Source organism: Nelusetta ayraudi, unplaced genomic scaffold (genome assembly GCF_046127955.1).
Source record: "Nelusetta ayraudi isolate G7.1 ecotype Tasmania unplaced genomic scaffold, CSIRO-AGI_Nayr_v1 ptg000006l, whole genome shotgun sequence".
Classification (NCBI taxonomy): domain Eukaryota; kingdom Metazoa; phylum Chordata; class Actinopteri; order Tetraodontiformes; family Monacanthidae; genus Nelusetta; species Nelusetta ayraudi.
In genome coordinates, this window is record NW_027466056.1 from 7,773,275 (window position 1) to 7,800,874 (window position 27,600).

General features: G+C 46.4%; 1 protein-coding gene across 1 annotated transcript in view; it reads right to left on the bottom strand.

Moving 5' to 3' along the window:
- The window catches only part of LOC142882868 (sodium channel protein type 2 subunit alpha-like), a 41,491-nt gene extending 13,891 nt beyond the window's left edge, over positions 1 to 27,600 (bottom strand). Inside the window, exons 1-17 of the mRNA XM_076017578.1 lie at positions 27,557 to 27,600; positions 25,372 to 25,721; positions 17,545 to 17,867; positions 15,582 to 15,700; positions 15,221 to 15,310; positions 14,013 to 14,141; positions 12,587 to 12,678; positions 9,911 to 10,207; positions 8,527 to 8,590; positions 7,570 to 7,711; positions 6,988 to 7,194; positions 4,899 to 5,180; positions 3,633 to 3,953; positions 2,599 to 2,731; positions 2,275 to 2,513; positions 2,004 to 2,177; positions 699 to 1,055 (exon numbers count right to left, since the gene is read on the bottom strand). Coding sequence (XP_075873693.1) covers positions 699 to 1,055; positions 2,004 to 2,177; positions 2,275 to 2,513; positions 2,599 to 2,731; positions 3,633 to 3,953; positions 4,899 to 5,180; positions 6,988 to 7,194; positions 7,570 to 7,711; positions 8,527 to 8,590; positions 9,911 to 10,207; positions 12,587 to 12,678; positions 14,013 to 14,141; positions 15,221 to 15,310; positions 15,582 to 15,700; positions 17,545 to 17,811 — 2,913 coding nt within the window. The 5' untranslated portion in view covers positions 17,812 to 17,867; positions 25,372 to 25,721; positions 27,557 to 27,600. The remainder of the gene's footprint in view (positions 1 to 698; positions 1,056 to 2,003; positions 2,178 to 2,274; positions 2,514 to 2,598; positions 2,732 to 3,632; positions 3,954 to 4,898; positions 5,181 to 6,987; positions 7,195 to 7,569; positions 7,712 to 8,526; positions 8,591 to 9,910; positions 10,208 to 12,586; positions 12,679 to 14,012; positions 14,142 to 15,220; positions 15,311 to 15,581; positions 15,701 to 17,544; positions 17,868 to 25,371; positions 25,722 to 27,556) is intronic.

Below are 27,600 nucleotides of genomic sequence, written 5' to 3' on the forward strand. Positions count from 1 at the left end.
AGCATGTTTGCACAATGAATTAGTCAGATCTCCAAAAACGTTTTACCTTTCTGCAAAGAGTGACTCACTTGGTCGTCACAATGTCATGTTTTTGATATAGTGTGCTATATTGGGAATGACCAAAAGAAGTTTTGGACTCTACGCTAATCCAGGGTCAGCATCACGTAATACACATTGGTTGTTCGTATTCATTATTTAATATGATTTTCCTCAAGAAATTGCTGAAATATCAGCCCCTTTTTATTAACTACGGGTGACCCGTAATAGCTCACCGTCAAGTGCAAGCTGCAAGCCAGTTAGCGTGTTAGTGCTAGGTGGCTGCCATTAGCTAGCAAGCTAGCGTCTTTCGCTGTCAAAAAATGATCGCATTGTGGTGCGCAGGAGTTGGGAGTAAGGTACACCGTCTGTTCACCCACATTTGCTGTGCATTGTGGTTTTTTGTTTTGTTTTTTAATGTGGATTATATTATAGCGGATGACATTATGTGCTAAGAATTTGAAAAAAATGCTAGTTCTGTTTCGTAGTTTAGCTTAGTTTAGTAGTTTCTGGAACAACATGTTTTCTAAAAAAAAAATGGATCAAACAAACTTTTCTGATAACTATGGCTATTGGGAAAAGACCACTAAATTTGCCTAAGATTCTCAATGGCAAACTAAAATTGGTGTTTCCAAGGACGTATAGCGTGCCGAAAGCCATACCACAAGGTTCCCAATGACCATGACCATCATGAAGACAATCAGGCACATGCTCTGCCCGGCCACCTCCATGCAGTCCCACATGGTCTCGATCCACTCGCCGCACAGCACCCGGAACACAATGAGGAAGGAGTGGAAGAAGTCGTGCATGTGCCAGCGGGGCAGCTCGCAGTTGTCGGAGATCTTGCACACAAACTCCTTGTAGCTCTTGCCAAACAGCTGCATGCCCACCACGGCGAAGATGAACACGATGATGGCCAGCACCAGGGTCAGGTTGCCCAGGGCGCCCACAGAGTTGCCGATGATCTTGATCAGCATGTTCAGCGTGGGCCACGACTTGGCCAGTTTGAAGACTCTCAGCTATTTCAAACAAAGAGAAAACAGAGTAAAGAAAAAGACACAGTGACGCCTGAAGCTCTCTATTTTGTCAGCATTCCCATAAATATATGTTGCAGATTAGGTACATTTATACAGACATTGAGTCTCTATGTCAAAATGACATTATCGTTTTGGGGCAGGGATTCAGAAATGTGTATTTGTAGCTTATATCTTATGCACGATTTTCATCACTGTCAGACAAAAGGTAATAAAAAGTTGGTGTGTGATGCTCTATTGGTGTTATTTCTTCTAGGGGTGTACTCCCTCTCAAAGGTCCAGTGATAATATTAGGCTTGATTTATGATTTTTGTATTGGTAAAAACTTAATATGCAGCCCATAAATACGTTAATAAAAGTCTATCATCACAGTACAATAAAAGTAATTTGGTTTTCATACCGCTAAGGTTCTTATTTACCGGTATATATAAGAATATACCGTACAGAAAAAGGGTCTTGCTCCCAATTAGCTGCCATCTTGCACCACCATATTTCTAAGGAAGCCTGCGTGGACAATCCATGTAGCCTGATAGCGCGTTTCGTAATTAGGGTAAACGCGTGCGTCTTCAAATAAAACAAAAAAAAATGAAGAGCGTGGACGAGGTGTCCAGGTTTGTGTGCGCAGGCCACCGTAGCTCACAGGCAAGCTTAGGATGGGGAAATTGAAAATTTAACAACCTGATGTCATTGTCTCTTCTTAAAAATCTCCAAATATGACACACTTAACCTTTAAGTTAACCTGTTAGCCTGTTCAAAGCCAACAGGGACAAAGCAGCCCTTTTATTTTCTGGTTGCCAACAATCAAATGAGCCACAATCTTTGTTGACTTTCAGTAAGTAATCAAAGATTCAGTGCGATATGAAAGAAGGCGAGCATCAGAAATGCAACGCATTCTTAGCATGAACGCTATTGTTGTCGGCAGCGTTTCCTCACCAGTCTGAAAGACCTGAGCACGGACAAGCCTTCCACATTGGCCAGGCCAAGCTCCATCAAGCTGAGGCTGACGATGATGCCGTCGAAGATGTTCCAGCCCTCCTGGAAGTAGTAGTACGGGTCCAGGGCAATGACCTTAAGGACCATCTCGGCTGTGAAGATGCCCGTAAACACCTGAGGAGGCGGAAAAAAAACAGGTGAAACTTGTCGCCTCCCGCCTTCAAGGAGGATTCATCCTCACTGTCTCGGAGGGGGAGGGGGGTTAACTCGCCAGGTTTCCAACGGTGAGGAGGTTGTTGAACTCCTTGGTCATGGGGTAGTGCTCCATGGCCATGAAGAGCGTGTTGAGCACGATGCAGATGGTGATGGCCAGGTCCACAAACGGGTCCATGACCACCAGGCCCATGATCTTCTTGATCTTCTTCCAGGTGGGGCAGCAGTCCCAGATCAGGCAGGTGTTTGCAAATCGATACCAGCAGGGGGGGCACTTCTGTCTCGACTCTTCCAGCTCTGGGAAAAGGAGGAAAATAAATTATAGTGCAAAAAAATAAAAGTCTGCATCGTCGTCGTTCAGAATGCAAGTTCGCTCAGTCACCTTCCATGGTGTTGGTGAGGATGCTGGCCACGCTCATGGCTCTCTGCCTGCTCACAGGTTCCTCTAAATAGTTCATGGACGGCTGGAGGAAGCCCGACCAACGTTTCTTCACCTCTGTGTCTGTGGTGGCGCCCTGCCAGGAAGAAAAACCAAGGCGACTCCAGTCACCAGCCGCTTACTCAGTAGTCAAATGGAAGGACAGAGTTTAAAAGCTGAGATGAGATGCACGTAAAAAAAAAAAATGATGATGCAGCATGAATAAGGACCGCCTTAGCTCACCCATAGCTCTGGTCCTAAATGGAAAGAATTGTCACTAAGAGTAAGGAGGTGTTTATTTATTCATAGAGTAAATTAGTTTGGCTGTCATTGTGTATATTTATTAACCCTCTTTTAAATTAACCCTTTAATTGCACTTCCAATTGCAATTCCAAATTTGAATCTGCAATCTGTTTTTTAACCATGATTGATTGTGTACATTTATTAGATTAGATTAGATTGTTTTATTTGATAAAGAGGGTCAATGTACATTAATCAACATTTTTACATAAATTGTAAATGTACCCAATGTTAGCGTAAAGCTAATTTGCATTGGTGGCCCCCCCTGGGGATCAATAAAAATACACATTAAAATGTATGACATAATATTCCACAATTCAATATTCTAGGCAGGCACAACCCTGTGGCTTCAGCCAGAGGGACCAGCTATTTAAGTGTGAAGCCAAAAGAGATTTAGTGCTAAAGTGCATTCAGAAAAGATGTGAAGTGTTGCTGTTATTGTACATTCCCAATTGTACAGAAGTGTGTAATGAAATGCACACACAGCCTATTGCACACGTCGATAATATTGCACATTGCTCGATTTTTTTTTTTTACTTGACTTGACTTACTGATAGAAGAAAGTGTATTTGAATGGGAACATCTCCTCTCCTACCGTCTAAATCAAACATGCACGTAAGAATAAATCTTAAAATAAATAAATAAATGAAGAGGGATGGGGCAAAGAAAGCATTGCAGCAGGCAGCGAGGTCCCCTACAGGAGAGGTGGTGACCGGGGTGCCGCCCACCAGCGACACCACGCCGTTGCAGTCCACCGAGCAGTGCATCTTGCCATTGGCAGGCAGGATGAGGCGAGGCGCTCCCAGGCTGGTCTGGCTGACGGCGCTGCAGCGGCGCTCCAGGCGGCGCGGCAGGAAGAGCGAGCCCCGCCGGCTGTCGCTCTCCTCGAAGGTGCTGTGCTCGTCGTCGGCAAAGTCGTTCTCCGAGCCCAGGTCGCGTGCCCGCCCGCGGAAACTGAAGAGGCTCGCCCGGCTGTTCCGCCGAGGCGAGAAGAGGGAGCCCCGGATGCTCAGGAGGGACTGGGGGGAGGGGGAGGGGTGGGGAGAGAAGAAGAGAGAAAAATGGGGGAAGCGAATTAATTGGTAGAGCGTCAAAGTGTTTTGTCGGTGAAGTCAGTTAGCAGCAAAATGAGACAAATTACTTCAAAAGGCTCTATTTTTAGCTGAACTTAGTGCCAATCGATTAAAAATTTTAATCGCAATTAATTGCATTAGTGTCCTGAGTTAACTCGCGATTAATTGCAATTAATTGCATTAGTGTCCTGAGTTAACTTGCGATTAATCGCAAATTAATTGCAAATGTTTTACCCCGCGCTATATGTAACTTAACAAGACTTTTATTTTATCAAGCGAAGCGTTAGTTCTGACAGGGCACGATGTCAGCCTTATTACCCGCTGTGCGACCCTAATTAGCTAATTAGTAAGTAAGGCTTACTTCACTTCCCTCAGCTCCTATTGGTCAGCCTCTTTAGAAGCGTCCTTTTTAAAGCCACCCCAACTAATCATCTTCCTCTGCTTCTTCACCGGCGATCGAACAACCCACCTCCTCCCCTGCTCCTCCGTCACGATTAAAACTAACATTTTCTCTGCAGCTCTGGTTCTGCAGGGTTGGTTCGTAGTTGCTGCTACTGGGCTCCCTGCATCGCCTTTCACGATGGCTCGTGAAGGGCAGGAAGAGCTTCCTGCCCAGGCCTCTCATGCAAGCGCGTGGGAGAGGGAGTCCCCAAACCAAACCTGAGCTGCCCTCCCTGCCTTATGCCTTTCACGATGGCTCGTGAAGGGCTTTCCACGCAAGCGTGTGGAAAGGGTTTATAGAAACAATGAATTATTAGTGGGAAAGCTGACATTTAGGCCTTTGCGAGAAGCCGTGAGTGATCAAATGTGGGTGAAAAGCCGGGAAAGGAATTCTCTTATTACAACAGGCTCACTCTTGTGCAATTTCGACATGGCCTCGCCCCCCCTCACCTGATTGGGCGAGGAGCACCTCTTCTCGTAGGACAGCCGGTTGGCGTCGATGGAGAAGCGGAAGCTGGACCTCTTGATGCTGTCCTCGGACTCGGACTTGCGGAACTTGCCGCGTGCCACCGCCGCCCGCTCCTGCTCCTCCTCCTCCCGCTGCTTCCTCTTCTTGCGCCGGTTGCGCCGCTCCTTGGCACTCTTGGAGCTCAGCTTGGACGTCCCTGAGGACGACTCGGAGGCGGGGCCGCCCCGGCCGCTGTACTCCCCGCTCTCGGCAGCCGCCGCAAACTGAACCGGCCGATAGGAGAGAGCACATGCAAAAAAAAAAAAAACACGGTTGTCAAGGTAACGCCCCCTTCCATCCGTCCTTCCCTTCCCTTCTTCCCTCACCTCTCTTGAGGGTAGCGACGGAGTGTTGTGGAAGAAAGCAGCGGTGGCGACATGAGGAGCTCAATCAGCCTCGAACGCTTTCTAAAAACGGGTTTTGCGTGATTGTTTTTCAAGGCAACAAAACCAAAGCCAGGTGTGGAGAGCGTCTGCTGAAACCGCCCACTTTGAGCGGCGCCGTCATCGAGACGCCTGTCTGTTTTTTGGCCATAATGACGAACAGAAATGTGTCTAAATGTCTTTATCTTTATTTTTTATGACGACTGACAGATTTATTCTCAAAGGTAGAGCTCGTGACCCGAGAGTGTGACTCACACGTGCCGGTTCAGGAACTGCCAGTTGAGTGGTTTTATTATATTTTATTATGTCAACGTTATCCTGGGCACGAGCCGAATTAGTAGGAGAGAGAATTGAAAGGAGGCCTAAGTGAAATGGACAGAGAGGGACAGAGGGAGCAACTTCAACAATACACACTAGCTGCGTTTCTATCACCCCTAGGATTGCGGTCATGGAAACCACTAAACTTGGAAGAGCCTCTCAAATGTGGCTAAAAGGCTTTGACGCTCTCATGCATGTTTTTCAGACGCATCCACATAGACGTACATTGCAAAAGTGTCATGGAAACACTTTTTTTTTTCGCATTTCCACGTCGGCGGACGTGACGTACGGGGTCACTTCAAGCGACAATGTGAGAAGTGGAGGCATTTCACTCGCCCTCCGCGTTTCAATGGCGTCACACAGCTCGTTAAACGTATCGAGGTTCATTCTGAAATTCTGAATCCACAATTGGTCTGCGAATTCCTCGGTGACGATCCTCTCCCAGAATTCCCTTATCCGTGTCACGCCATTCAATGGAAACACCTGCAAATGGCTGTTGAACTTTGTCGAAAGTTGCGAAATATCGCTTTTATTTTGCAAAAAAGCTGCCATAGAAACGCAGCCACTGTTGTGTCGAGACTCCTGTCTGAGGAGAGATCAGTCAAGTTTCCTCCAGCTGCTCTTTCGTGCCTTTCTTCTCGAAAAGCAGGGGGAACAAAAAAGCCTCGCAAACCTCACATAAGATTCCAGAGTTTGCGGCAACGTTGTCGTGGCAACAGCAGCAACAGCAGCAGCATAAATGTGTGCGGGGCCTGATAAGAGTAATAATAAAGAGGGCGAAGGGCGGGACAGTGGTGGAGACGGCCTCGTCGAGGCAGATAAGAAGCTCTGCGTTGTTTGGATTCTCCTTTAATATTTGCAGATGAATTTGGCTTCCTGCTTTGAAAACGCCCTCCGTAAATCACCAGCTGTGTTGGCTCCCAACGTGTCGTCCCTGCTGATGGGGCTTCATGAGTCCCATCAGCAGAAAGTGCCCGTTTTGAAGCCTGGAGGTTGGTTTTCACGCTCGACGCCACCTTGAGCTTCTGCTTTTCGAATGATGTGCTCCTTTCTACATTGACGAGACAGCCTAGCTCGCTAGACATTTTAGTCTTTTTGCAACCAACCATAGCGGTCCCTGCTGGCCAAACGATAGAATGCAGGGTTTGTTTGTTTTTTGGCCACTTCTGCCTCGGCCTCCTACTGGAAACCAGAAGCTCCGCCCATCTTTTCAGACAGCCAGAGGGGTCACATGTTTTACAGATATAGACACACACACACACACACACACACACACACACACACACACACACACAGGTATAGATCTGTGTAATAAATAAAGCAGCCCTGCCTGCGCCTCCTCCTGCTGCCTCTTCAGCTGCTCCAGCATGGCCTGGAACTCCTCCTCCTTCTGCTGCGCCTCCTCGATGGTGGCCTGGTTCTGCTCGTCGTATGCCATGGCCACCACGGCCAGGATGAGGTTGACCAGGTAGAAGGAGCCCAGGAAGATGACCAGCACGAAGAAGATCATGTAGGGCTTCCCCGCCGCCCGCAGCGTCTGGCAGTTCCAGGGACAGACGCAGAGAGAAGGGGGTTGTTGCCTCCTGATTATAAAACCGCCTGACTCACCACAGTGCAAGTGGGCTGCTGTGATTGATTTTTTTTTTCTTTTTTCTTTTTATTTTGAGTTATCACTTTTGTTTGGCGTTTTTGTGGTGGTCAGTGCATTGTGGTACCGACTCCGCAAATGTCAACCAGCTGCGTCGTGCCGCGCAGAGAGGGCAAAAAACCCTTGCGTAACAGCCCTGGTCTGTAATTACGCAGATGACACACCCCTTTTCACTGACAACTCGCTTTGATTTTCCACGAGCGCACAGACAGTTGGTTCTTTCAGACATGGCGTGCAGCCCACACGTCGGCACACTCCACCGACCTGCTGGTAGAGGTTCTCCCAGTAGTCCTGCGTCATGAGGCGGAAGAGCGAGAGGAAGGCCCAGCCGAAGGTGTCGAAGCTGGTGTAGCCAAAGTTGGGGTTGAGACCGCCTTTCACGCAGATGAACCCTTCTGGACAGAGGCTGCAAGCGCACACGCAGCAGATTTAGAGGCTTTTCACTGTGTTTCATTTGATGCATTCAAAGACTGATTGATTTTCTTTTCCAAGGAAAGTGACTTTTTTTTTTTCAGTCTTGCTTCTCACATAAGTCCCGACTCGTCAATGGAGTCAGAAGAGTCAGAAATGATGTAAAGAGTCAGCCAAAATAATCTATACATGCATCAGGAAAAAACTAGCACATATATTTCACGACTAAATGTATTCAGACATCACGTTCAGACATTAATACAAGTGACCTTTGGCCTCTACAATTACAAGAGGTGCTCAAAGTGGTGGCCACTGGCTTCCATTTGTGTGCTACTGTTTAACATTTGTTACCTAAACAATTGCTGACACTACACTAATGATTCATTCATAATACCATCTGTTGGGAAAACGTTGTACAATAGTACATCGTGTTATCGTAATTTGATCAAACTTGTACAAATTCAATATTTAAGCAAGTTTTTCTCTTCATGTGTGTATACATTATTTTGGCTGACTCTGTATTTCCTTTTTTTGTTTTAGAGCAGCTGCCCCTCCGAGAGTCAATAAAGGAATTTCTGATTGCGCCTTTTCTGGAGCCTTTATAATAATCTAACAAACGCTACAATGAGGGATCGCAGCGTCACAAACACAACGACAAAGAAAATTCGAACACAAAATGAGACGCTCTCGGGGGTTAACCAGCCGCTCAGATTGCCGTGATGTCTCACCGCCTTTTGCCGGCGTGCGAGCTAATTGCGGGCTCGGCTTCGACCCTAATTGGCCACATAAATAAAAGACGTGGATCCTTACCCGGCGCCGCTGCCGTTCCCACAGATCAGAGCGTCCCTGTGGCCGGGGAGGTAGTAGTAATTGCCTGCAGGAGGACAGAGCACTGTGATGAAGGGTGGCGGCGGGGTGGGCAGTTTTTTTACACGGAGCACAGTGGCCCCTAACTTAACATGTTAGGGGTGAAAGCGGTAAAAATTTCAGTGCCCGCTGTAAATGGACTTGCAAAGTAAATCCTCACGTTTCCTCTCATTTTCACTGGATCACTGATAAATACTTCTGACAACAAATGCAGAAACTGCAAAGTCCTAAATTCACCAACTTCTGATCTGCAAGCTGATATGTGTTATGTTTTAAAGGTGTATGCACATTATAGAACAGGCATGTGCAAACTACGTCCCGGGGGGCCATATGGGGACTGTTGAGCTTTTTAATCCGGTCCGCCAAACTTGAAGAAATGATATCAATACTGGAAAATAGCTGAATTTCATCCATTGATTTCAGTGTTTTAAGAGTCATTTCAGAAAGAGCTACATACCACTACACAGATACCAGATGTATGTGCATGTATATGACAATATTGTTAAATTTGTCTTTGTACTGCTGTGAAACTTGTGACAATCGTCCATGTTCTAGAAAAACACGTTGTGGAATGTTGTTCAAGTCACCGAACAGCTGTGGGAAAATATTTCAAAAATCAAAGTAATTCTTTGATGTGTAATGGCGTTTGCAGGTCCTCGGTATTGGTACCGGCGAGTACTGAAATGCAAGTACTTGTACTCTACTCGTTCAGTAAAATAGTGGCATCAGTGGATGCCTAAAATAAATGGCATCAGACTCCTCCTCTGGGCGTCACCGCCGAAGCAATTAAGACGGCGGGCTTCCCACACGTCCGTGAAATTTAGACGTCTGCCGTCTTCTTCTTCCCCCCCCCTCTCTCTTCCCCTCTCTGTTTGTCTCTCTCTCCCCCCTCTCTCTCTCTTCCCCTTTCTGTCTCTCTCCCCCTCTCTCTCTCTTCCCCCCTCTCTCTCTCTCCCCCTTTCTCTCTCTCCCCCTTTCTGTCTCCCCCCCCCCCCCCCCTCTCTCTCTCACTCTCCCCGCCGCTCGCCCACCTCTCACTTGGCGTCAGCTCGTCGTCGTGAAGCCTTTGCGGACAGTGACTCACCGCCGCTCTCTCGCCCCTCAGGCCTGCTCGCCGCGCAGATGGCGGAGAGGATGGGGGGGAGGAGGAGGGGGGAGGGTGAGGGGGGGTTCTCATTGTCGTTCCGATTACCCGCCGCGTTTCCCGCCTCCCCGCCACCTGGCGGCCATCGCCGTCGCTCCTCGTCAACCTCTTGACTCTGGCTAACTCAACTTGACCTCAGTTAACCCCCCACGCCCCACACCACCACCACCACCGGCCACTCACGGTCGTCGTTGATGTACTCGGTCCAGTTGAAGGCGCCCCCCGTGCCGTTGGCCTCGTACGTGGCATTGGCGTCCAGCAGCGACGGCTCGGTGGTGAAGTCGCCGGCGTAGTCGCCGGCGTCGGTGCCGTTGGTGGCGTTGGTGCCGAGCGGGAAGCGCACGCACTTCTGCCGAAGGTTGCCCATGAAAAGCTGCAGGCCGATGAGGGCGAAGACACTGAGGCAGAAGACAGTGAGGATCATGACGTCCGACAGCTTCTTCACCGACTGGATCAGGGCGCCGACGATGGTCTTCAGGCCTGAATGGAGAGAGAGACAGACGGAGAGATAGAGAGACAGACAGACAGAGAGAGGGAGAGAGAGAAAGAGGGGACAAGGGGTGATTAGCGCCTGCGAATTGCGAGACCAGCTAGCTGGTGTGACACGGGACGCAAGATTTTTTTCTCTAGGATGAAATAGGGATACCCACGCCCAGCACTCCTTTGATTTGGTCGCTGCAAAGTTTCTCACTTCTACCTCGAGTGCGCCACCTTTGGTGGCGGATGGATAATGATGTTGATTATCCGAGCGATAGGCAACAGTTTTCCGCACTGTCTTGAAAGTGTTTCGTTCTTATCGTGAAGTTTGAAATGTTTTTGTAGTTTGATGTTTTTATTTTTTCATTTCTGCTTTCTTCACCATTTGTTCTAAATGATGTACCTTAAAATACGATTAGGCGATTCATTTTCCCTCAGTGACTGATGGTGGCACATGTAGCGCACTCGATGGGAAATCAGCAAGATGAGCCCCAAAGTAGAAAAGAGACGTTGCAGGGACCAATCAAAAGAGTTGCTATCCCCGTTTCCAACTGGGGAAAGAAATCTTGCACGCAGGAGCCGCTGAATACGAGGTTGGCGCTAAGCAAGCGGGCCATCAGGATCTGCGGCAGAGTGTTCATGTATGGGGCTGCTCGCCGTCCATGCATGAAGCCGCGCTCGGGCAGATCGCTGCCGGCTCAGATGGCCGTCAATGAATCATGTGACGGTGTTTCGACTGGTTTTGCTGACTGTGATGCGCTGCTGAGCTCCTGGTTGCCGCAAAAGCAGCGTGTACAGGGATGTGCAACTCGAGTGAATTTCCTCACACTTCTGTCATGAGCTTTGCAACACAGCGCGGATAAGCATAGAGGTATGTAGGTACACTACCAGTCAAGAGTTTGGACACACCTGTTTCTTCTTTATCCTTTACTACTTTTTACACGGTGGATACAAACTGAAGACATCTGATACATGAGCAAGATATGTGGATTAATGTGGTAAAAGAAAAAAAATCTTAAATACCAAAATATGTTCTATATATTTTATATGAAGGGTGGCTATTGTAGACCATCTAAAATATAAAACTTGCTTGAGTTATTTCACACTTTTTGTTGAATACATATTCCAGATGTGTTCCTTCATCGTTTTGATGCCTCGAGTGACAACCTACAATGCAAATACCGATAGTCGCGAAAATGAAAGAAAAATTATTAAATCAATAGTGTGTGTTTGGACACACACTATTGACACACCACTCAATAGTGTGTGTCTAAACTATTGACTGGTAGTGAATGTAGGTATAAATAGGCACTCAGTTGGTCAGCTTACTTAACATAGCGTTGATGGCATATGCACCATAATGCGTCCCAAATCACAGACTTGTGACTAAATGCAGGTATTTTACCAGTTTGGGTGAAACAGCAAGTGGTGTTATGTACAACTGGCGAGCTAGCTAATTGTAATCCGACATGAAATTTTGTCTTGACTGCGTTTATAAAAGCTTTTAAAGTACTTTTTCAAAAAGCTGCAGAAGAAGAAGGGGTTGCTGAAGGGACAAATCCAATTTTTTTTGGCCGCAGCCGAACACTTGAGGCCAACGTCTTTTTTGAAGGAAACACCACTCACACAATGTCTTTGCACCTCTTTTTACACTTTTCAAACACGTGCTTTGACAGGACTCACCAGCAACCTCATTCAGGCTAGGCTTTGCACCGTCATGATTGGTTACGTTCGTGCGTGTATCTGTGTCCGCAGAAAAACTGTGCTTTTTTTTTTTTTTTTAGGTAATACGTCAACTCGTTTCACTGGGGGGACTGACGCGTGTGTTTGATCCGTTTGCCTGCTTTGTGATGTGACTCATGTAAGTGTCGAGTGCCCAGCCGTCACCCAACCACCACCGCTCATCATGTCACGCTTTGACCAAAGACCAAAAACACACACACACACACACACACACACACACACACAACATTGAACAGGACATGCACAGGAAAACAAGGTAAGGAGGAAACCCTGCACGCACGTGCAAGTGTTTGCTACGAGAAAATTGGCTTTTGCAATGTCTCATGCAAAAAAAAACAAAAAAAAACAGAAAATTAAAAAACGAAAAGGACCAAAAATAAACAGTGCACAAATCTACTCGTTCAGTCTCCCAAGGCAAGAATAAATTTCAGCCAAAAAAAAAAAGAATTCTGCCTTAGAGGATGCGTTTTAAAAGCAAAGAATCACGTCAATCTGTGCAGATTGGAGGCAGATTCCTGCTTTTACTGGCCTCGCTGGGAAGGCAGCATGGAAGGCGGCGATGGGCGTCATCGCGCTAAAAGCTACGGCGAGATTTGTTAGCCCTTTCTCGGGGGTCGTCCGAGGGGGGGTCTCTCTCACCTGGGATGACCGATATGGTCTTCAGGGCTCGAAGAACCCTGAAGGTTCGCAGTGCTGAGACATTGCCCAGGTCCACAAACTCTGTGACATATCTGTAAGGGAAGGTGAGGGAGGAGGGGTGGAGGAGGGAGGGAGGGAGGGAGGGAGGGTGGGGTATTTTTTTTGGGGGGTGGGGAAAAAGAATGTGGGACACACGCACATACACGCGCGCACGCACACAAGTCAAGCACCCGCACGCCAGACAAGTGACGGAACAACAGGGGTGGTGGAAGCCAAGGGGGAGAGGGAGGGGGGTGGGGTGCAGAGGGGGGAGGCGGGAACGGCAAACAGTCACGCACAGAGGACGGGAATGGCAGGAGTGGCCCGCCGCCGGGCGCGGAGGCAGCCTTACCTGGGATTACCGAGATAGTTTTCAAAGCTCTCAGCACTCTGAACGTGCGCAGAGCCGAGACATTGCCTAGGTTTACAAACTCTGTAATATACCTGCAGGATTAGAATGCACAAGTTATTACAATGGGCGCAGAAAAAAAGGAAAAAAAGAAAAAAAAAAGAAGAGACGTCACACAACAGCAACTCGAGTCGCGTAAAAGCACTGCAGGGGGGTCGGGCGAAACGAGATTACAGCATTATTGCGTTAACATTCACCGAGTGGCCTAATGCCGGGAGGCTTCTATTTACCAGACATGTAGGTGCAGTAAGTGAAGCGTGGGACAGATATAGGCCAAGATAGGGGGGGGGCTTCCATTACGACAGAGCAGAGTTAGGATTTACGTGCACGTTCTCTTGAGCAAATCAGGATAGCTGCGTTTCCATGATCGGTAGAATTGCACAAAAACCTAAATATCGCAGTAGAAAAACTGGTCATAGGAACACCTGAACTTGGAAAAACCTCCCAAATATGGCTAAAAGGTTTTGACGAACTATCGGAAAAAACTATTTTCACACCGACAACTGGTCACGTGACGTATGGGGTCACGTGACCAGTTCACTTCAAGTGAAAATGGCGCGTTATGATTGGACGGCGGAGGAGACAGAGTATTTTTTACAAGTAATCAAAGAGAAAAACATAACAACCATTCTTGACGGCAAACAACATCAAAATGCAGATTTATCGTAAAAGGTTTCGTACCTAAAGTTTCGACGAGATTTAACGAGAATTCCGACTTACGCGCTTCACACCATTCAATGGAGACGTCTGCAAATCACAGTTGTACTTTGTCGAAATTTTAGAAATATCGCTTTCATTTTGCGAAAAACTGTCATGGAAACGCAGCTAGTGATCCCCCCCTTTACCCACCCTTGCTGTAGCCGCTGTTCCGCTCATTAGCACTAAAAAAAAAAACTCTTTCCCTGCACCCCCCACCCCTCTCTAATGTACGCCATGTCACGTTAGGATCATGCTAACGCTACGTGTCGGGATACTTACGCCATGAGGATGACACTGAAATCCAGCCAGTTCCACGGGTCCCGCAGGAAAGTGAACTTGCCCATGCAGAAGCCCCGGGCCAGGATCTTGATGAGGGACTCAAAAGTGTAAATCCCTGTGAACGTGCACCTGGTGAAAGAGACATCGGGCTCAAAATGAAGAGGACATCAGAAGAGGCAAATTAATTTTGCCCTAAATAAAGGACGAGGGACTCGACGTGCATTGACCAGGGTGAGATGTGTGTTTGTTTCATGAATGCGTACGGAATGGCTGTTTTTGCTGTGTGCTTGGGCCGCAGTTTTAGTGAGCGAACATCACCACCCAGGCCAAGTGCTGAGTAATTACATTATTGATAATAAGTAATTCGATTTTTATTGTCCCTGAGTGGAAATTCTTTTCTTATAGTGCACCGCACAGTTTGACCAACATACATAACAAACATCATTACCCTTACAAACACACTTTAGACAGGGCAAGACATATTGACATAGATAGGCATAGTTCATCCCCTTCCTCTCCGGGGTCTGCTGTTCAGAGCCACTATGGCTGAGGGGATTAGCGTCGCTAAGACCAGACAGAATCGCAATCAGGCCAGCCGCGACAAAAAAATTCCTGAAGAGTCGATTGACAGGTAGGATCCTTGTTTCAACAAAAGGAGTCGAGGGATAATTCTTCCGAGATGGAAGGATGGGGCTCCGCCCACCCACTCACACTAGATTCGAGATCTAATGCGGTTACTACAGCTAAAGAAGATTAGGTCCACTCTGAATGGATCGACAGACAGATTTGATGAGGCCTGGCAGCCATTCATCATGTCCAAAACAGCAAAATTGACATAACAGTTTGAAATAATTCTTTAATGAGGCTGGTAAAGGAGTGATAGTGTTAGCATTGCACCTACAACAAACAGGTTAGATACTGGGTGTGGTGTAATCATTCCTTATTTTTCCTCTCTTCTTCTGTATTGTATTTATTTATGTATATATGTATATACATATACATATATATATGTATATGTATATACATACATATATACAAATGTATATACATATATATATATATATATATGTATACACACACACACACACACACACACATATATAGTTACTTGTGTACATGGATACATCTGTTTTGTTTGTTTGCTTGTTAATGCGAAACCTTGCAAAAATAAAAGGTTAAAAACAAAAGGAGTGGAAGGGGAAACTTACTCTACATTCCTGGCCCATTCCGGGGGGTTACTGAGCGTCATGAAAGCACAGTTGGTCAGGATGGTGAACATGATCAACATGCTGAACAGCGTGGCGACGCAAGTCAAGGAAGAAAACACTGGCTGACACAAGTCAGAGTCCATCAGTGAGCTGGCAACAGTAGATTAAATGGCAAATAAAACATGTAGATGAAATGCTCGGTTTCTTTCCCTGTGTCCTAATCACACATTCCAAATTGAATTATGCAGGAATCACTGCACTTAGTCTCTTTAATAAGCAAATATAAATCCCCTCTTTTGTCCCATAAAGCCCGGTAATCCATATCGCACTGTGCCTTTCGCGCACGCTCTGAAAAGGATATGAGTGCACCAAGATTCGAATGGCAACCCTCCTCAGAGGGTTGAAGGGGCTCAAGATGTACACGGCAGGGGTGGCGTTGAAGCGGAAGATCGCCTTCCCGCGATTCAATACTATGAAGGTCTGAAACAGAGAGAGGAGCAAAAGGCAAGACAGAGTGAAAATGCCTCCGAGGCCGAGACGAGACCGAGACCCTTCGAGAGTGGTCTGGAGACCAAGACCAATCTGCAGGACTACAACACTAGTGCATATAACGACGTCCAAGTGGTGCAAAAGTGGCACTAAAAATAAAGACATTTTGGAATTGGCTGCGCGTGTCAGTGGTGTTTGCGCGTCACGGCTGCCAGCGTGTGGCGAGCGATGGCGTCGGGGGGGCTTGAGCGAAGCCAGTCCCCTCCCCGGCTGCTTTCAGGGCTCGCGGGCCCTGAAGTACGCGGAGGCCGGCTGGCTTCACTTGCAGGCTGGACAACTGTTGGCACTCGGTGCTCAACTGGCACATTAGCTCAGCAGCATTTAGCACCTCGGCTGGCCCGGCCCTCAAACGCCTCACGCGTGGCTGAACACATTCAAGGGCCCAGTGTGTAAAATTTTGGCCTGATTTATAATTCTTATATTGGTAAAAGCTTAACACACTGGCCGTAAATATACTAATACAAGTGTATACTCGCAGTGCAATAAAAGTCATTTGGTTTTCCTACCCACAGAACGGTTCTTATCTATATATAAGAACATACATAGACCAAGGGTTTTGCTGCCAGTCAGCTGGCATCTAGCACCGGCATATTTCTAAGGAAGCCTGGTGTGGACAATCCAGGTCACCTGAGAGCGCGTTTCACATTTAGGGTGACCGACAAAGAAGAAGGTGACCGAGGTATGAGGTATCCAGGTTTGTGTGCGCAGGCCGCCATAGTTCGCTGGCGAGCTCGGGAGACGGAAGGTGAGCGAATAAGCGCTGCAATCTAAAATCTGACCACTAGATGGGAGGATTTTACATCATGCGGCAAAATTCTAGACGCTGGTTAATCTCGAGGTGCCCGGACTCGTCCAAACGGCAGATACTGATGCTGCTAAGGTTAAGCCGAGATTGGATCGCTGTAAAATGAGTGGCCAGAGGTAAGACACTATAAATAGACAGTGAGATGACGCTGGGTGTCGCACGAATTGCATTCATGCAAAAGGCTGAAATCAACCAACGAAATGCAAAGTTGCGCAAATTAAAAATGAAAGTTGTGCAAACTGTTTTCGTGAACGCCGAACCCGACCTGAAAGTTTGATAAAAAATGCTCTCGCAGGAGTCTGTAAACAGGAGGCTAAATACGCCAGAGCAGGGGTCACCAACACTGTGCTCACAGGCACCTGCTTGCTTTACAAAAAATAGCACAACTCATTTAGCTGCATGTAAAATTCAGTTTTATCCAACCTTCTTCAGTCATTGTTGAATTATTGAAATCTCATTAACATGATAAGTGTCTTCACATAGATGATGATACTTAATAATAATGGATAACTAAAGGGTGACCGAGAAAGTTGATTTTTCATGGAGAGTGTAGCAAACTGCTTGCCCATCGTATGGCTCGCCCATGAAGTAGCTCTCAGGTTCAGGAGAGTATTTTCATTGTCGGAGCCAAGCTACACTACCGGTCAAAAGTTTCGACACACACTTGCACCCATGGGTGTATGAATGTGTGCGTGAATGGGGAATGAGTGAATGAGAGGCCTTTGTAAAGCGCTTTGGGGTACCGTGCAGTTGCTGGAAAAGCGCTATATAAGTGCAGTCCATTTACCATTTACCATTTACACTTTGAATCCAATGTCTTTTCTTTCATTCTCATGACTAATGACATTGCAGTTTCTCACTGAAGGCATCAAAAGTACGTACGAACGCACATGTGTCCAAACTTTTGACCGTTAGTGTGCAGAACTTGGTACGTAACTTTGTAAGGTAACTTTGTGAGACGGCGACAGACCTTCTGGTTGCTGTAGAAGGGGTCCAGGTCCTCCAGCGGGGTGGACACCAGGTGCGGCGGAATGTCCCCGTAGATGAAAGGCAGCGACTTCCCCGCCTCCAGGTCGCTGTTAGGCGCGGGCCCATTCTCGTCGTCGCTGTCGCTGCGGCGCTCCGGCCGCGGCCGCCGAGCCTCTTCCTCGGCGATGCGCAGCTCGATGGCGGCCAGCGACTCGGGCACGAAGGGGCAGAAGCTGTCAGGTCCGGGCGGTACAAGCAGCTGCGCCATCTTGTCATCCTGCTCCTTCAGGGGGCAGCGGCGAGGGGCTCAGCCCGGGGACGGAGCTGCGATAAACCACAAGCGATCGCGGGAGAGAATCCGTGAATCAAGACGTGATGAGTGTGAAACACAAAAGGTCATTTGTGATTTTTATATTGGTAAAAGCTTAATATACTGCCCGTAAATACATTAATAGAAGTGTACGTATGTGTGTTTACAATAAAAGTAATTTGGTTTTCCTACGCATAGAACCGTTCTTTATTTATATATATGAATATACATTGAGCAAGGGTCTTGTTACTAGTTCGCTGCCACTTTGCACTGCCAAATTTCTAAGGAAGCCTGTGTGGACAATCCAGCCTCCTGATAGCACGTTTCGTATCTTGGTTGACCAACCAACAAGAAGGTAGAGAAAGTATCCAGGTTTGTATGTGCAGGCAACCGTAGTTCACAGGCAAGCTCAGGAGAGGGAGGGGGGAGTGAATTTTAGATTGATGTCGCTGTTTCTTCTCTCTATTTCTTCTCAAAATCTACAAATATTACATGCTTAACCTTTAAATACGCCAAGCAGTGGCCACTTTCTCCACCCACATCCATCCGGGGATCATCAGTGCCTACTGTAGTACATCTTGCTCAGATAACCCGTCGTACATAGTGGCCGGGAATCACGGTGGCTCTTTCGACTCTGCTGAAAATGGCGGGTGGCGACAATGACCCTGGCGTCCGTTAATTCCGTGTCACTTTAAACGCTCGTGCTGCTGCCGTCATGACGCCCTGTCAGTGCCGTTAAAGAAAAAAAACGCAGATGTGACTCAGAGCCTCGTTTTAGACAAAAGGCCATGATTTTTCATCCTTTCCATCCATCAGCTGGGGATGAAAATATGCTCTGACATTCCCGAGCAGCCTTTGCGTCTGACCCTAAGTACCAGCTCCTCGTATAATCCTCCGTGTGACACATGCAGTAGGAGGCAGGCGGTGGGGGTGAAAAATATATAGATTTCCAGTGCATTTTTCGCACAAACGATGCCGTTGATGAGCGAAGACGGCAACACTATTTGAGATGATGAGGGACATCCTGAGTCTACACAGAGGAGTTCAAGTGTCAGTTTATCTTTTTCCTTAAAATGTGAATCACTGCCTGCAGTGCAAAGCAACATAATCAAAAGGCAGCTTACACTTCGGAACGATTAAAAGGACGACAGAGACGGTTCTGGCGAAAACGTCGGCCTCAGAGGGGTTGAAGCAGTGAGAGGTCACAGGTAAGGTGTAGTAGTGAGGGTGGCAGGGGAGGAGGGGTTTTGGAGGCAATAAACATGAGGTGAGACCATGGATGTATTACAGGAACTGGATACCGGGCTGGCAATTACGGCAGGGCAGCGATTCTTTTCCAGTGGCCACTCGAAGTACTGCAACCAAAACCCCATCTGACTCAAAGTGCAAAACGAAATGCCTCCATACCGGCTGACAGGACGACTGCGACCTGAAACGCGGTTCGTAACAAATCTTTCTATTGCAGATTTTTCAAACATTGTTTTTTTGATCTTTCCAAAAAAAATGATAAGGGCCGTACAATCACCACAAAAGAGTTTATTCCCAGCGTGACACCAAGTCGTCCAACTTGCTGTGTCTCCGCTCGTTCTGATTGGCTCATGCTTCCTGATGTATGTGCGCACGCTCTATGGGCCGCATCACGCATAAGCAAGAGTTGTAGTCAAAACGGCACCAACCGAAACCAAGACATTATCAACTAGAGAGTATTGAGATTGAGACAAGATAAAGACATTTGGGGTTAGAGACCAAGAGCAGACCAAGACTTTCTATCTTTTTTTATTTCAAGGTTGCTTCTAAATCAAACAGCAAGGTCTATTTTCAGCAAGGTATCTTTTCATTTTTTGCTGCTTTGCCAGCTATTTTGAACCATTTTCAAAAACACAACCTTGCTTCATAAAATGAAAAAATAAACAGAGCGTAAAACAGCAGCAGCTGGATTCTTTTCTGTTATTATCATGTCATCGTGGCGTCGGCTGAGTCTTGACTGGTCTTGACAAAAATCCCGAGTCCGTCCAGTCCGAGCCCGAGACAAGACCCAGTAAAACTGCCTCCAAGGCAGAGACGAGACCAAGACCCTTAGAAAAGGTCTCAAGGCCAAGACCAATCTCCAGTGCTACAACGCTAGCTGAAGCTGAAAACTTGTTTTTTTTTGTGCCGGGCGAGCCGAGCAACTCCATTGAAATGAACGGGTCGCCATATTAGATCTCGGGAGCTGGGCTGTGACGTGTGTGACCCGCCCTTGGCTGATTCACGGGGACTATTCAGAAATAGTCGGCACCCGCCGCGCTGCACTGCACAAGACGCAGTCTCCCTGGAGCAGTAAATAAACCGACGGCGGTGTCAGTCAAGCAGTGCGGTTATCTCCTCACTTCTGCCTCTTCGCAGGAAGTGGTTTTCCGGTGAGCCGGCGGGGGGGAGTGAGCTGCGGTGCGGTTAACAACCGAGCTGCCCTTTTAATTTGCCAGCGAAGTTTGAGCACATCGACTGTTTGATCCGTTTGCCACCTCTCTCGCAAAACTGAGCCGATCAGGAAAGCCGGCGGGAAGCGGAGGCGCACGCGAGCAAGAACCTGCCTTAAAAACAACAACAATGCCCTTGTGAGTCATTCCCAGCGCGCGCGGTGAGCCTCGCCTTTTCTCTTGTCTCCCGGGTGGATGACACCGACTCTCCTGGCCCAGAATTCAAAGAGGAGCTTCCTTACTAGCGTGACCTCAAAAGTCGCCTCAAAGCATTCTTTTTTTTTTTTTTTTTTTGGGGGGGGGGGGGGAGTGTCACTTTTACCTTTTTTTTGTTCAGAACTAGCAGCGTTCCCATGACCCCTCGAACTGCGCAAAAAAGGTTTTGATGCTCTCACAAGGTGGTTTTTCAGACGCATTCATATAGCGGTTTATCGCAAAAGCGTCATGGAAACACTTTTTTTCGCATTTACACTTTCAGCGGTCATGACGTACGGGGTCACGTGACGTGTTGACAGCAAACAACATTGAAATGCAGACTTATACAAGGAATTCTGTACATCCATCCTCCTCAAAGTGAGGTCTGGTGGGACGAGATTTGACGAGAATTACAGCTTATGTCCTTCACACTATTCAATGGAAACATCTGCAAATCGCAATAGTACTTTGTTGAAATTGATCAAAATATTCTGCTTTTATTTCGCGAAAAACTGCCATGGAAACGCAGCAGCGAAGAGCAAAAGACCTGCAGACCAGAAGGCAATCAGGAGCTGTTTTGACATTCAGCTTGGGCCGCAGGAGGAGGCGACTCCTGAGGGAGCGTCTGGAACAGTCTCTCCCAACAAAGCGGAGCGTCTTTCATCATCTAAATATGAGCACCACCAACCGTCTCCTTACCTCAACATTCATTCTCTCAGTGCCAGGAGGCGCACGAGGCTTGGACTCCTCCATTGTGGCCGGAGGAGAGAAGTCTAAGCCTTGTGTGCCTCCTGGCATTGAGAGAATTAAGGTTAAGGTAAGGAGACGGTTGGTCAGGGTACTGTCTCGGTCAACGATAATGCCAGCGGTGTCTTCACATTGATGCCCTTATATCTTTTCATACAGAAATGTAGAGATAACCTGGAAAGTATTAGAAAGACATGAATACAATGTTTGCATGGAGAAGCTTTAAAAACGTCTCTATACTTTACAATCCCTTGAATGCATATTAAGCATATCTGAGTACAGATCCCAGTTTTATATTGTTCTGTATTTTGTTACAATTTAGACTAAAATAATTTGAATTTTAAATGTACACTGGCATTAATGGGGATTTCTTAGACGGTCAAGGACCGTTTGGGGTCCCTGGGACACCTTAGTAAAACCTTCCAAATGACAAAAGATCTCAGTTGGCATCTTGCCAAGCTCCGACGTGAGGCATTTTCAGCCAGTCTTGGCATTGCTAAAGCAATCGGAATCCCGGTAGTTGGGCTGAAAGGGAGCAGAAGGCGAGTGCTGCTCTTACAAACCACAAAAGACAAAGAAGAGGAAATGCATGTTGAGTGATTTCAAATACATTCCAGTCATCTGAATTAAGGCTGCCCAGTTTGATACATCATGGAAGATTAGAACCCCCAGAGTCCAACTGATTCGAAATGTCTCATTATGGAAACTGCCTCTTGTTGGTGTTTGATCTCTTGCAACACTTGCAGCCATGATTGACATTTGCTCACCTCCGAGCTAGGATAAACAAAAAGCCATGGAGAAGGTTCTTATCTACAGGGCTGCCACTGAGGCCAGATAAGCTCATAAACTCCCGTCAGCCAAGCATGGCATCCAATATAAAGGGAGTGGAGGATTATTGGAAAGCCCTAGCAAATGGTTAATATATCTTTATAGGTGTAATCACGCATAAGCTTATCCTCAAGGGGTAATAAAACACATCTGCTGTGTACCAAAGCCTGCCCCGGCCGGGACCCACTGTTGTGATGTGTGTCCTGACAGCTGATGCTGCGAGGTGCTGCTGAGTCGCATCGGCCACCGCAGGCCTGACATCCACACCCAACCGAAGAGTCCAGCCTCCAGCCCCCCGAGGTCAAGCGCCTCATGACAGCTTGGAGAACGCGTCAAGACAGCGAACGTGTCTGTGCCTGTCTAACCTGGCAACAAAAGGGAAATTCAGCAAGTCCAGGAGCTGTCTAAAAAAAACAAAAAAAACAATCAAGAGCCCAGCTTGCTTGTTGTTTCGCTGTCCGTGGTGCTACAGAAGGAAACACTGCTGCACATTGAAAGCAAATAATGGAAACCCAACTTAGCCTGCTCCAAACAATGCGCTACCAGCTGCGTTTCCATGACAGTTTTCGCAAAATAAAAGAGATATTTCTAAAATTTCAACAAAGTACAATTGCGATTTGCAGGTGTTTCCGTTGAATGGTGTGAGGCGCATAAGCCGTAATTCTCGTCAAATCTCGTCCGGCCAGACCCCACTGTGAGGAGGATGGAGGAACAAAACATTTTTGCTTTTTGGAGCAGCTGTTTGAAGTGAACTGGCCGCGTGACTATGTACGTCACGTCAGGTGACGCGTAAATGCGAAAAAAAAAAAAAAAAGTGTTTCCCTGACACTTTTCTTCCATGTGCCTCTACATCAAAACGTCTGAAAAACCACTTCATCAAAACCTTTTAACCATATTTGATTTTTTTTTTTTTTTAAAGTTTAGGTGTTTCCTGAAATATTGTGCAATTCTAGGGGTAATGGCAACGCAGCTATTGTTGCGATGGGTTTTCTAAACGAAGGTCTGGAGAGAGTGCACTGGTGCTGCTGTCCATGGTGCTGAAGGAAAACAAAGCCGAGCTACTTCGCGACGCGTGCCACCCTCGCACGTATCGACGACGTCCCCGTGGCAAATTAACTGTGACCTCAAAACACTCTGAAGATATTTTTATCTCCTAGTCTGATGTTGACGATTTCAACACATTGTGAACATCACAAAGGCATTTTCAAGCGTCAAGATGTCTCTTGAATTGTATTTTGAGGCGTGAATAGATACTGTTCTCTGTGGTGGTGACGTAAAAAGGTGGAAATGTACCTGACACCTGAGGCACGTCGCACTGTGACACTCACACACAAACTGCCGTCTGTTTGGTTAGTTCGACTGAAGCAATTTTCACGTCCAACTCTGTCAACAATCTCAGCACTTTCTTACACAGACAACCTGCCAAATGTAAACAAATGAAGGTAACGGTCCTCAAACATTGTCATAAAAAAAAAAAAAATAAATAAAAAATGAGCAAAGAACACCCATTGCTCAACATTCTTCACAACATACTGTAGTTTTATCTGATCCACTGGCCGAGCCACAAAATCTGTTGTCCTTTTACTTTTGAGTCGACTGAAAGCGAATGCAATGGATGTGCTGTAATGGCTCCATCCTGGGAGGAGCGGAAAAACGCCTCAGATGAATGGAAATCACAGCTGGCAGGGTGTCAAAAGGGCATCGCTGCCTGTGGCGCTGACAGAAAGCACATGGAAACCCACCTGACACCTGGAAAACGTTGAAGTCTTCGCGAATGCTCGTCATAGTTCACACTACGGACACTTTGTAATATCAGACATTTTTTCATATATCCCGGCGTAGCAAATTTTTTTTTTTTTTTTTTTAATTTCAGAGTGACGCTGCTCTAAAAACGACGTATAAAATAGCTCCCTCTCCGACGCTTCAGACGTTCAGTTACCTGAATTGTTGGCGCTTTCCGAATCGACGTCGCCATTGTTGATGATGTGTCCACGGTGCTTCTCCCTCGCGGCAGACACCTCTCGGCTCGGGGCTTAAAGCTCGGCGAACTGTCGCCCTGTCGCCATGGCGCCCTTTACCACCACCACCTCTACCACCTCCAGGAACCCGGCTTCACCACGACAGCCGGCGGCGGTAAAAAAAAAAAACCTAACCGAGCGAGGTGGAGGCTTTCAGCCGTCCATTTAGCGTTTCCTGGAAACCACCGCCGCTCAACATCAGCCCCGGGGTCCCACCTGTGGCAAAGCGGTCTCACGCGGGAACCATCATAGTAGTTCAATTCAAAGCCTGTTGCTGTTGTTGTTGTTGTTGTTGTTGTTGTCTGAGTACATTACTTCATATTCGATGTAGTAGACACTCCGACAGGAAGCCGAATACGTGCGAGTACAAGTCGCCGCTTCTCGCGACTGTGACGCGCACTCCTGTTTTCAAGACGCCCATGAAAGAGTGAATGAATCTGGGCGTGCCCTCCCCAGATGTGTCCCTCGCAGCCTGCGATGGTACCCAGCAAACTGTGACACTTAAAACACACACACACACACACACACACACACACACACACACACACACACACACACACACACACACACACACACACACGTTGATGTTTATTTTATTTAAAAGACGTGTCTTCTTCCCCCAGCGATATGACCACGACAAAGATTTGTTCAACTGCTTATTCTCTCGTCACAAATGACATTTGCGGACCTGTAGCTCGACAGACCCTCCTCCTCCTCCTCCTCCTCCTCCTCCTCGTCACCGTCGGGCTCTATTCTTAGTTTTAAACGCCTGCTTTATTTGTTTGTCACGATGTCTGAGTGTCACCGTCCCTCCATTTTAATTTTTTTTTTTGTGTTGCTTGTTTTGGGTTAAATTGAATTGAAGATTCTGCGCCCGTCCCGCCCTAAAACACCGCCGTCGATGAGCCTTTTTTTTTTTTTTTTTAATCAAAACACCGTCCCCAAAACGGTCGGTGTCAGTTCATTGTAACTTTTATCATCGTCGTTATATCATTATTTTGAGAGTGGGGAAATACGGAAATGTGCGTGTTTGCGCACGCCTGTCGCGCTAATTGTGGGAGAAAATACGCGGCTGACAAATTTAGCGTCTCCATCCGCTGTCGCCTAATTGGCGGTGAATCTATTTTGGATTAGGAAGTTATTTCTTCACATTGTTACTACCATTATTCTAACGTCACCGTTCAGATGACAGCACAGTGACACGTCAATCAAAATGAAATGAGGAAAAATAGTGGAAAAGGGCAGTGAGTCCCTTCTCCAGAGATACTCACCACCATTACGGTGCCCAGCAGGTGGAGACCCTTAAGGTAGATCCCATTTCCAAAATAAATAATCCTTGACTTAAGCGGATGTGTCGACAGCGCGAACCCTCGCACAATTCCCGCTATATTTGCGGAAAGGTCGTTTAAAAAAACAAAAACAAAAAGAGCTTCTTTGATTTTTCTTTCAGCCGCCCTTTGCCTGCCCTGCCGTGCAGAAATCAATCCGCGCTTCCGGTTGGTTGTGCATGGCAGGCAGCCTGGCTGGGAGATGATGAATCCAGTCCCCAAAGCTGAGAGTGTGACAAGATGGCCTGGGTGGCTGGATGGAGGAAACATCACAGTCACTGGAGACAGGCAACCTGTTGTTGGTTTGGTGGGGAAATAAAAAAATACAAAAGGGGGAAGGAGGGTGGGGGTTTGACAACAAGCCTTTTTATTTAAATTTACGACAGACAGAATACATAGGTATTTCAGGCTTACTCGGTACAGCCAGCGTGTAGCTGTTTATAAATAATATAGCTGTCCGGTCTGAATGCTTTTTTTTTTTTTTTTTTTTTTTTAAAGAATAAAAATAACAAATATAAACAAATATATATATATATACATATATATATATATATATATATATATATATATATATATATATATATATATATATATATATATATATATATATATATATATATATATATATATATTCACAATTTCAGCATTCGACACAAACTTTGTCATTGTGGTGAGGAGATAAAGATCGTACAGCAAGTGGTGGGACGTAAGTTAAATCCTACATAAAGACTAATTGCTCGAAACTGTTTTGTTTTTTAATAAAAAAGCAAAAATCAAAACACAATCTTAATTTTAAAGTTACCACGGCCGTGTTTTGTCGACAGTTTTGCAGTTTCAGGGCATGATAAAGTACACGAATAAGCTCATTTTTTTCAGAGGTAAGTGAAATATGAGTGAGAAGACGCTCACGCGTGTTGACGTCGAGACCTGATGGACTACATATCTTGCGGCCGTCACGCCGCTGGTTCGTTTCTTGTCAATTGTCGCCATCTACTGGAGAATTTGTGAAACTGCACCAGGAACCGCCGTTTCATAATTCTAAATGATTAAACGATAATTCTTGAATGAGTGTGATTTGAATACCAAACAAACTCTCAAGCCACCGCATGACGTCAGAGGAAATGACAAACTTGTTTGAGAGGTTAGCTAACAATATCAGCACCTGCTTGTTGCTACGTTGGGTGTGTCGCTTTCACATGAGTGGAGGCAGTTTCACTTCCTCTTTCAAATACTACAGGCTGCTTCAAACCAAATTCATTGATTTGCTTATGTCTAAAATTAGATTAGGCTAAGTCGTGTCTGTAAGAATTTGTCTGAATAAATAAAAAAATAAATTATTAAATTTGTGAAGTTGAATTCTAGCTTGTTTTGTTTGTTTGTTTTTCTGTTTGTTTGTTTTTTCCTTTCGGTTCTACAGCTGTCATGCCTGGTTCATCTGTGTTGTTAATGACCCTAAATATTTAACAATATGTTATGACTATTGTATCTTTGTGCTGATTGAACACGGCTGAATCTCAGTAAAGGAGGAGGGGGGTTTCCACAACAGTCAAGATCTCCTCCAAGATTTTGATACTACATGCACTGAACGCAGTAGGCATGAACAGTCATTCCAGAGCAGAGCTTACAGTTCGCTTTTTGGCAGCAGTCCGCTACTTTCTTGCACACTTCATTAGGACCAATGTGAAGAATTTCGAAGCTTGTGTTTTGACAGCTAAATGCGAAAGAGTAACTTGTAAGCAGTGCCCAGTCCAGTCTCCTCAGAAGTCCATCTCTGCATTGCACATTGACTTAAAAAAAAACAAACAAACTGAGAAGATGTCTTTAATGAGCCACACAAAAATGAAACAACAGCTTTGTGCTATTCAACATCTCCGAGTGTGAGATTAGACTGGGCAGGAGGCATCCTGCAAGTATAAAACATCCTCCATTAAAGTGAATTTGCTCAAAATAATGTAAACAGGGGGATGTTGACTGGGCTGGAGGACAGCAGAGGGAAATTAACCTCATTTGTTTGTTCTTTTGATTTCCTCCGGCAAGAAAATACAGCATGTCAGCGTGACGCCACATGAATCAACTGACATTGCAGGTCCCCGGTGGAAACCATCTTATTGTACTGTGCTAAAATTACATCCGTCCTCGAGTGGCTCCAAGGATGCACCGAGGTTGGGAAAG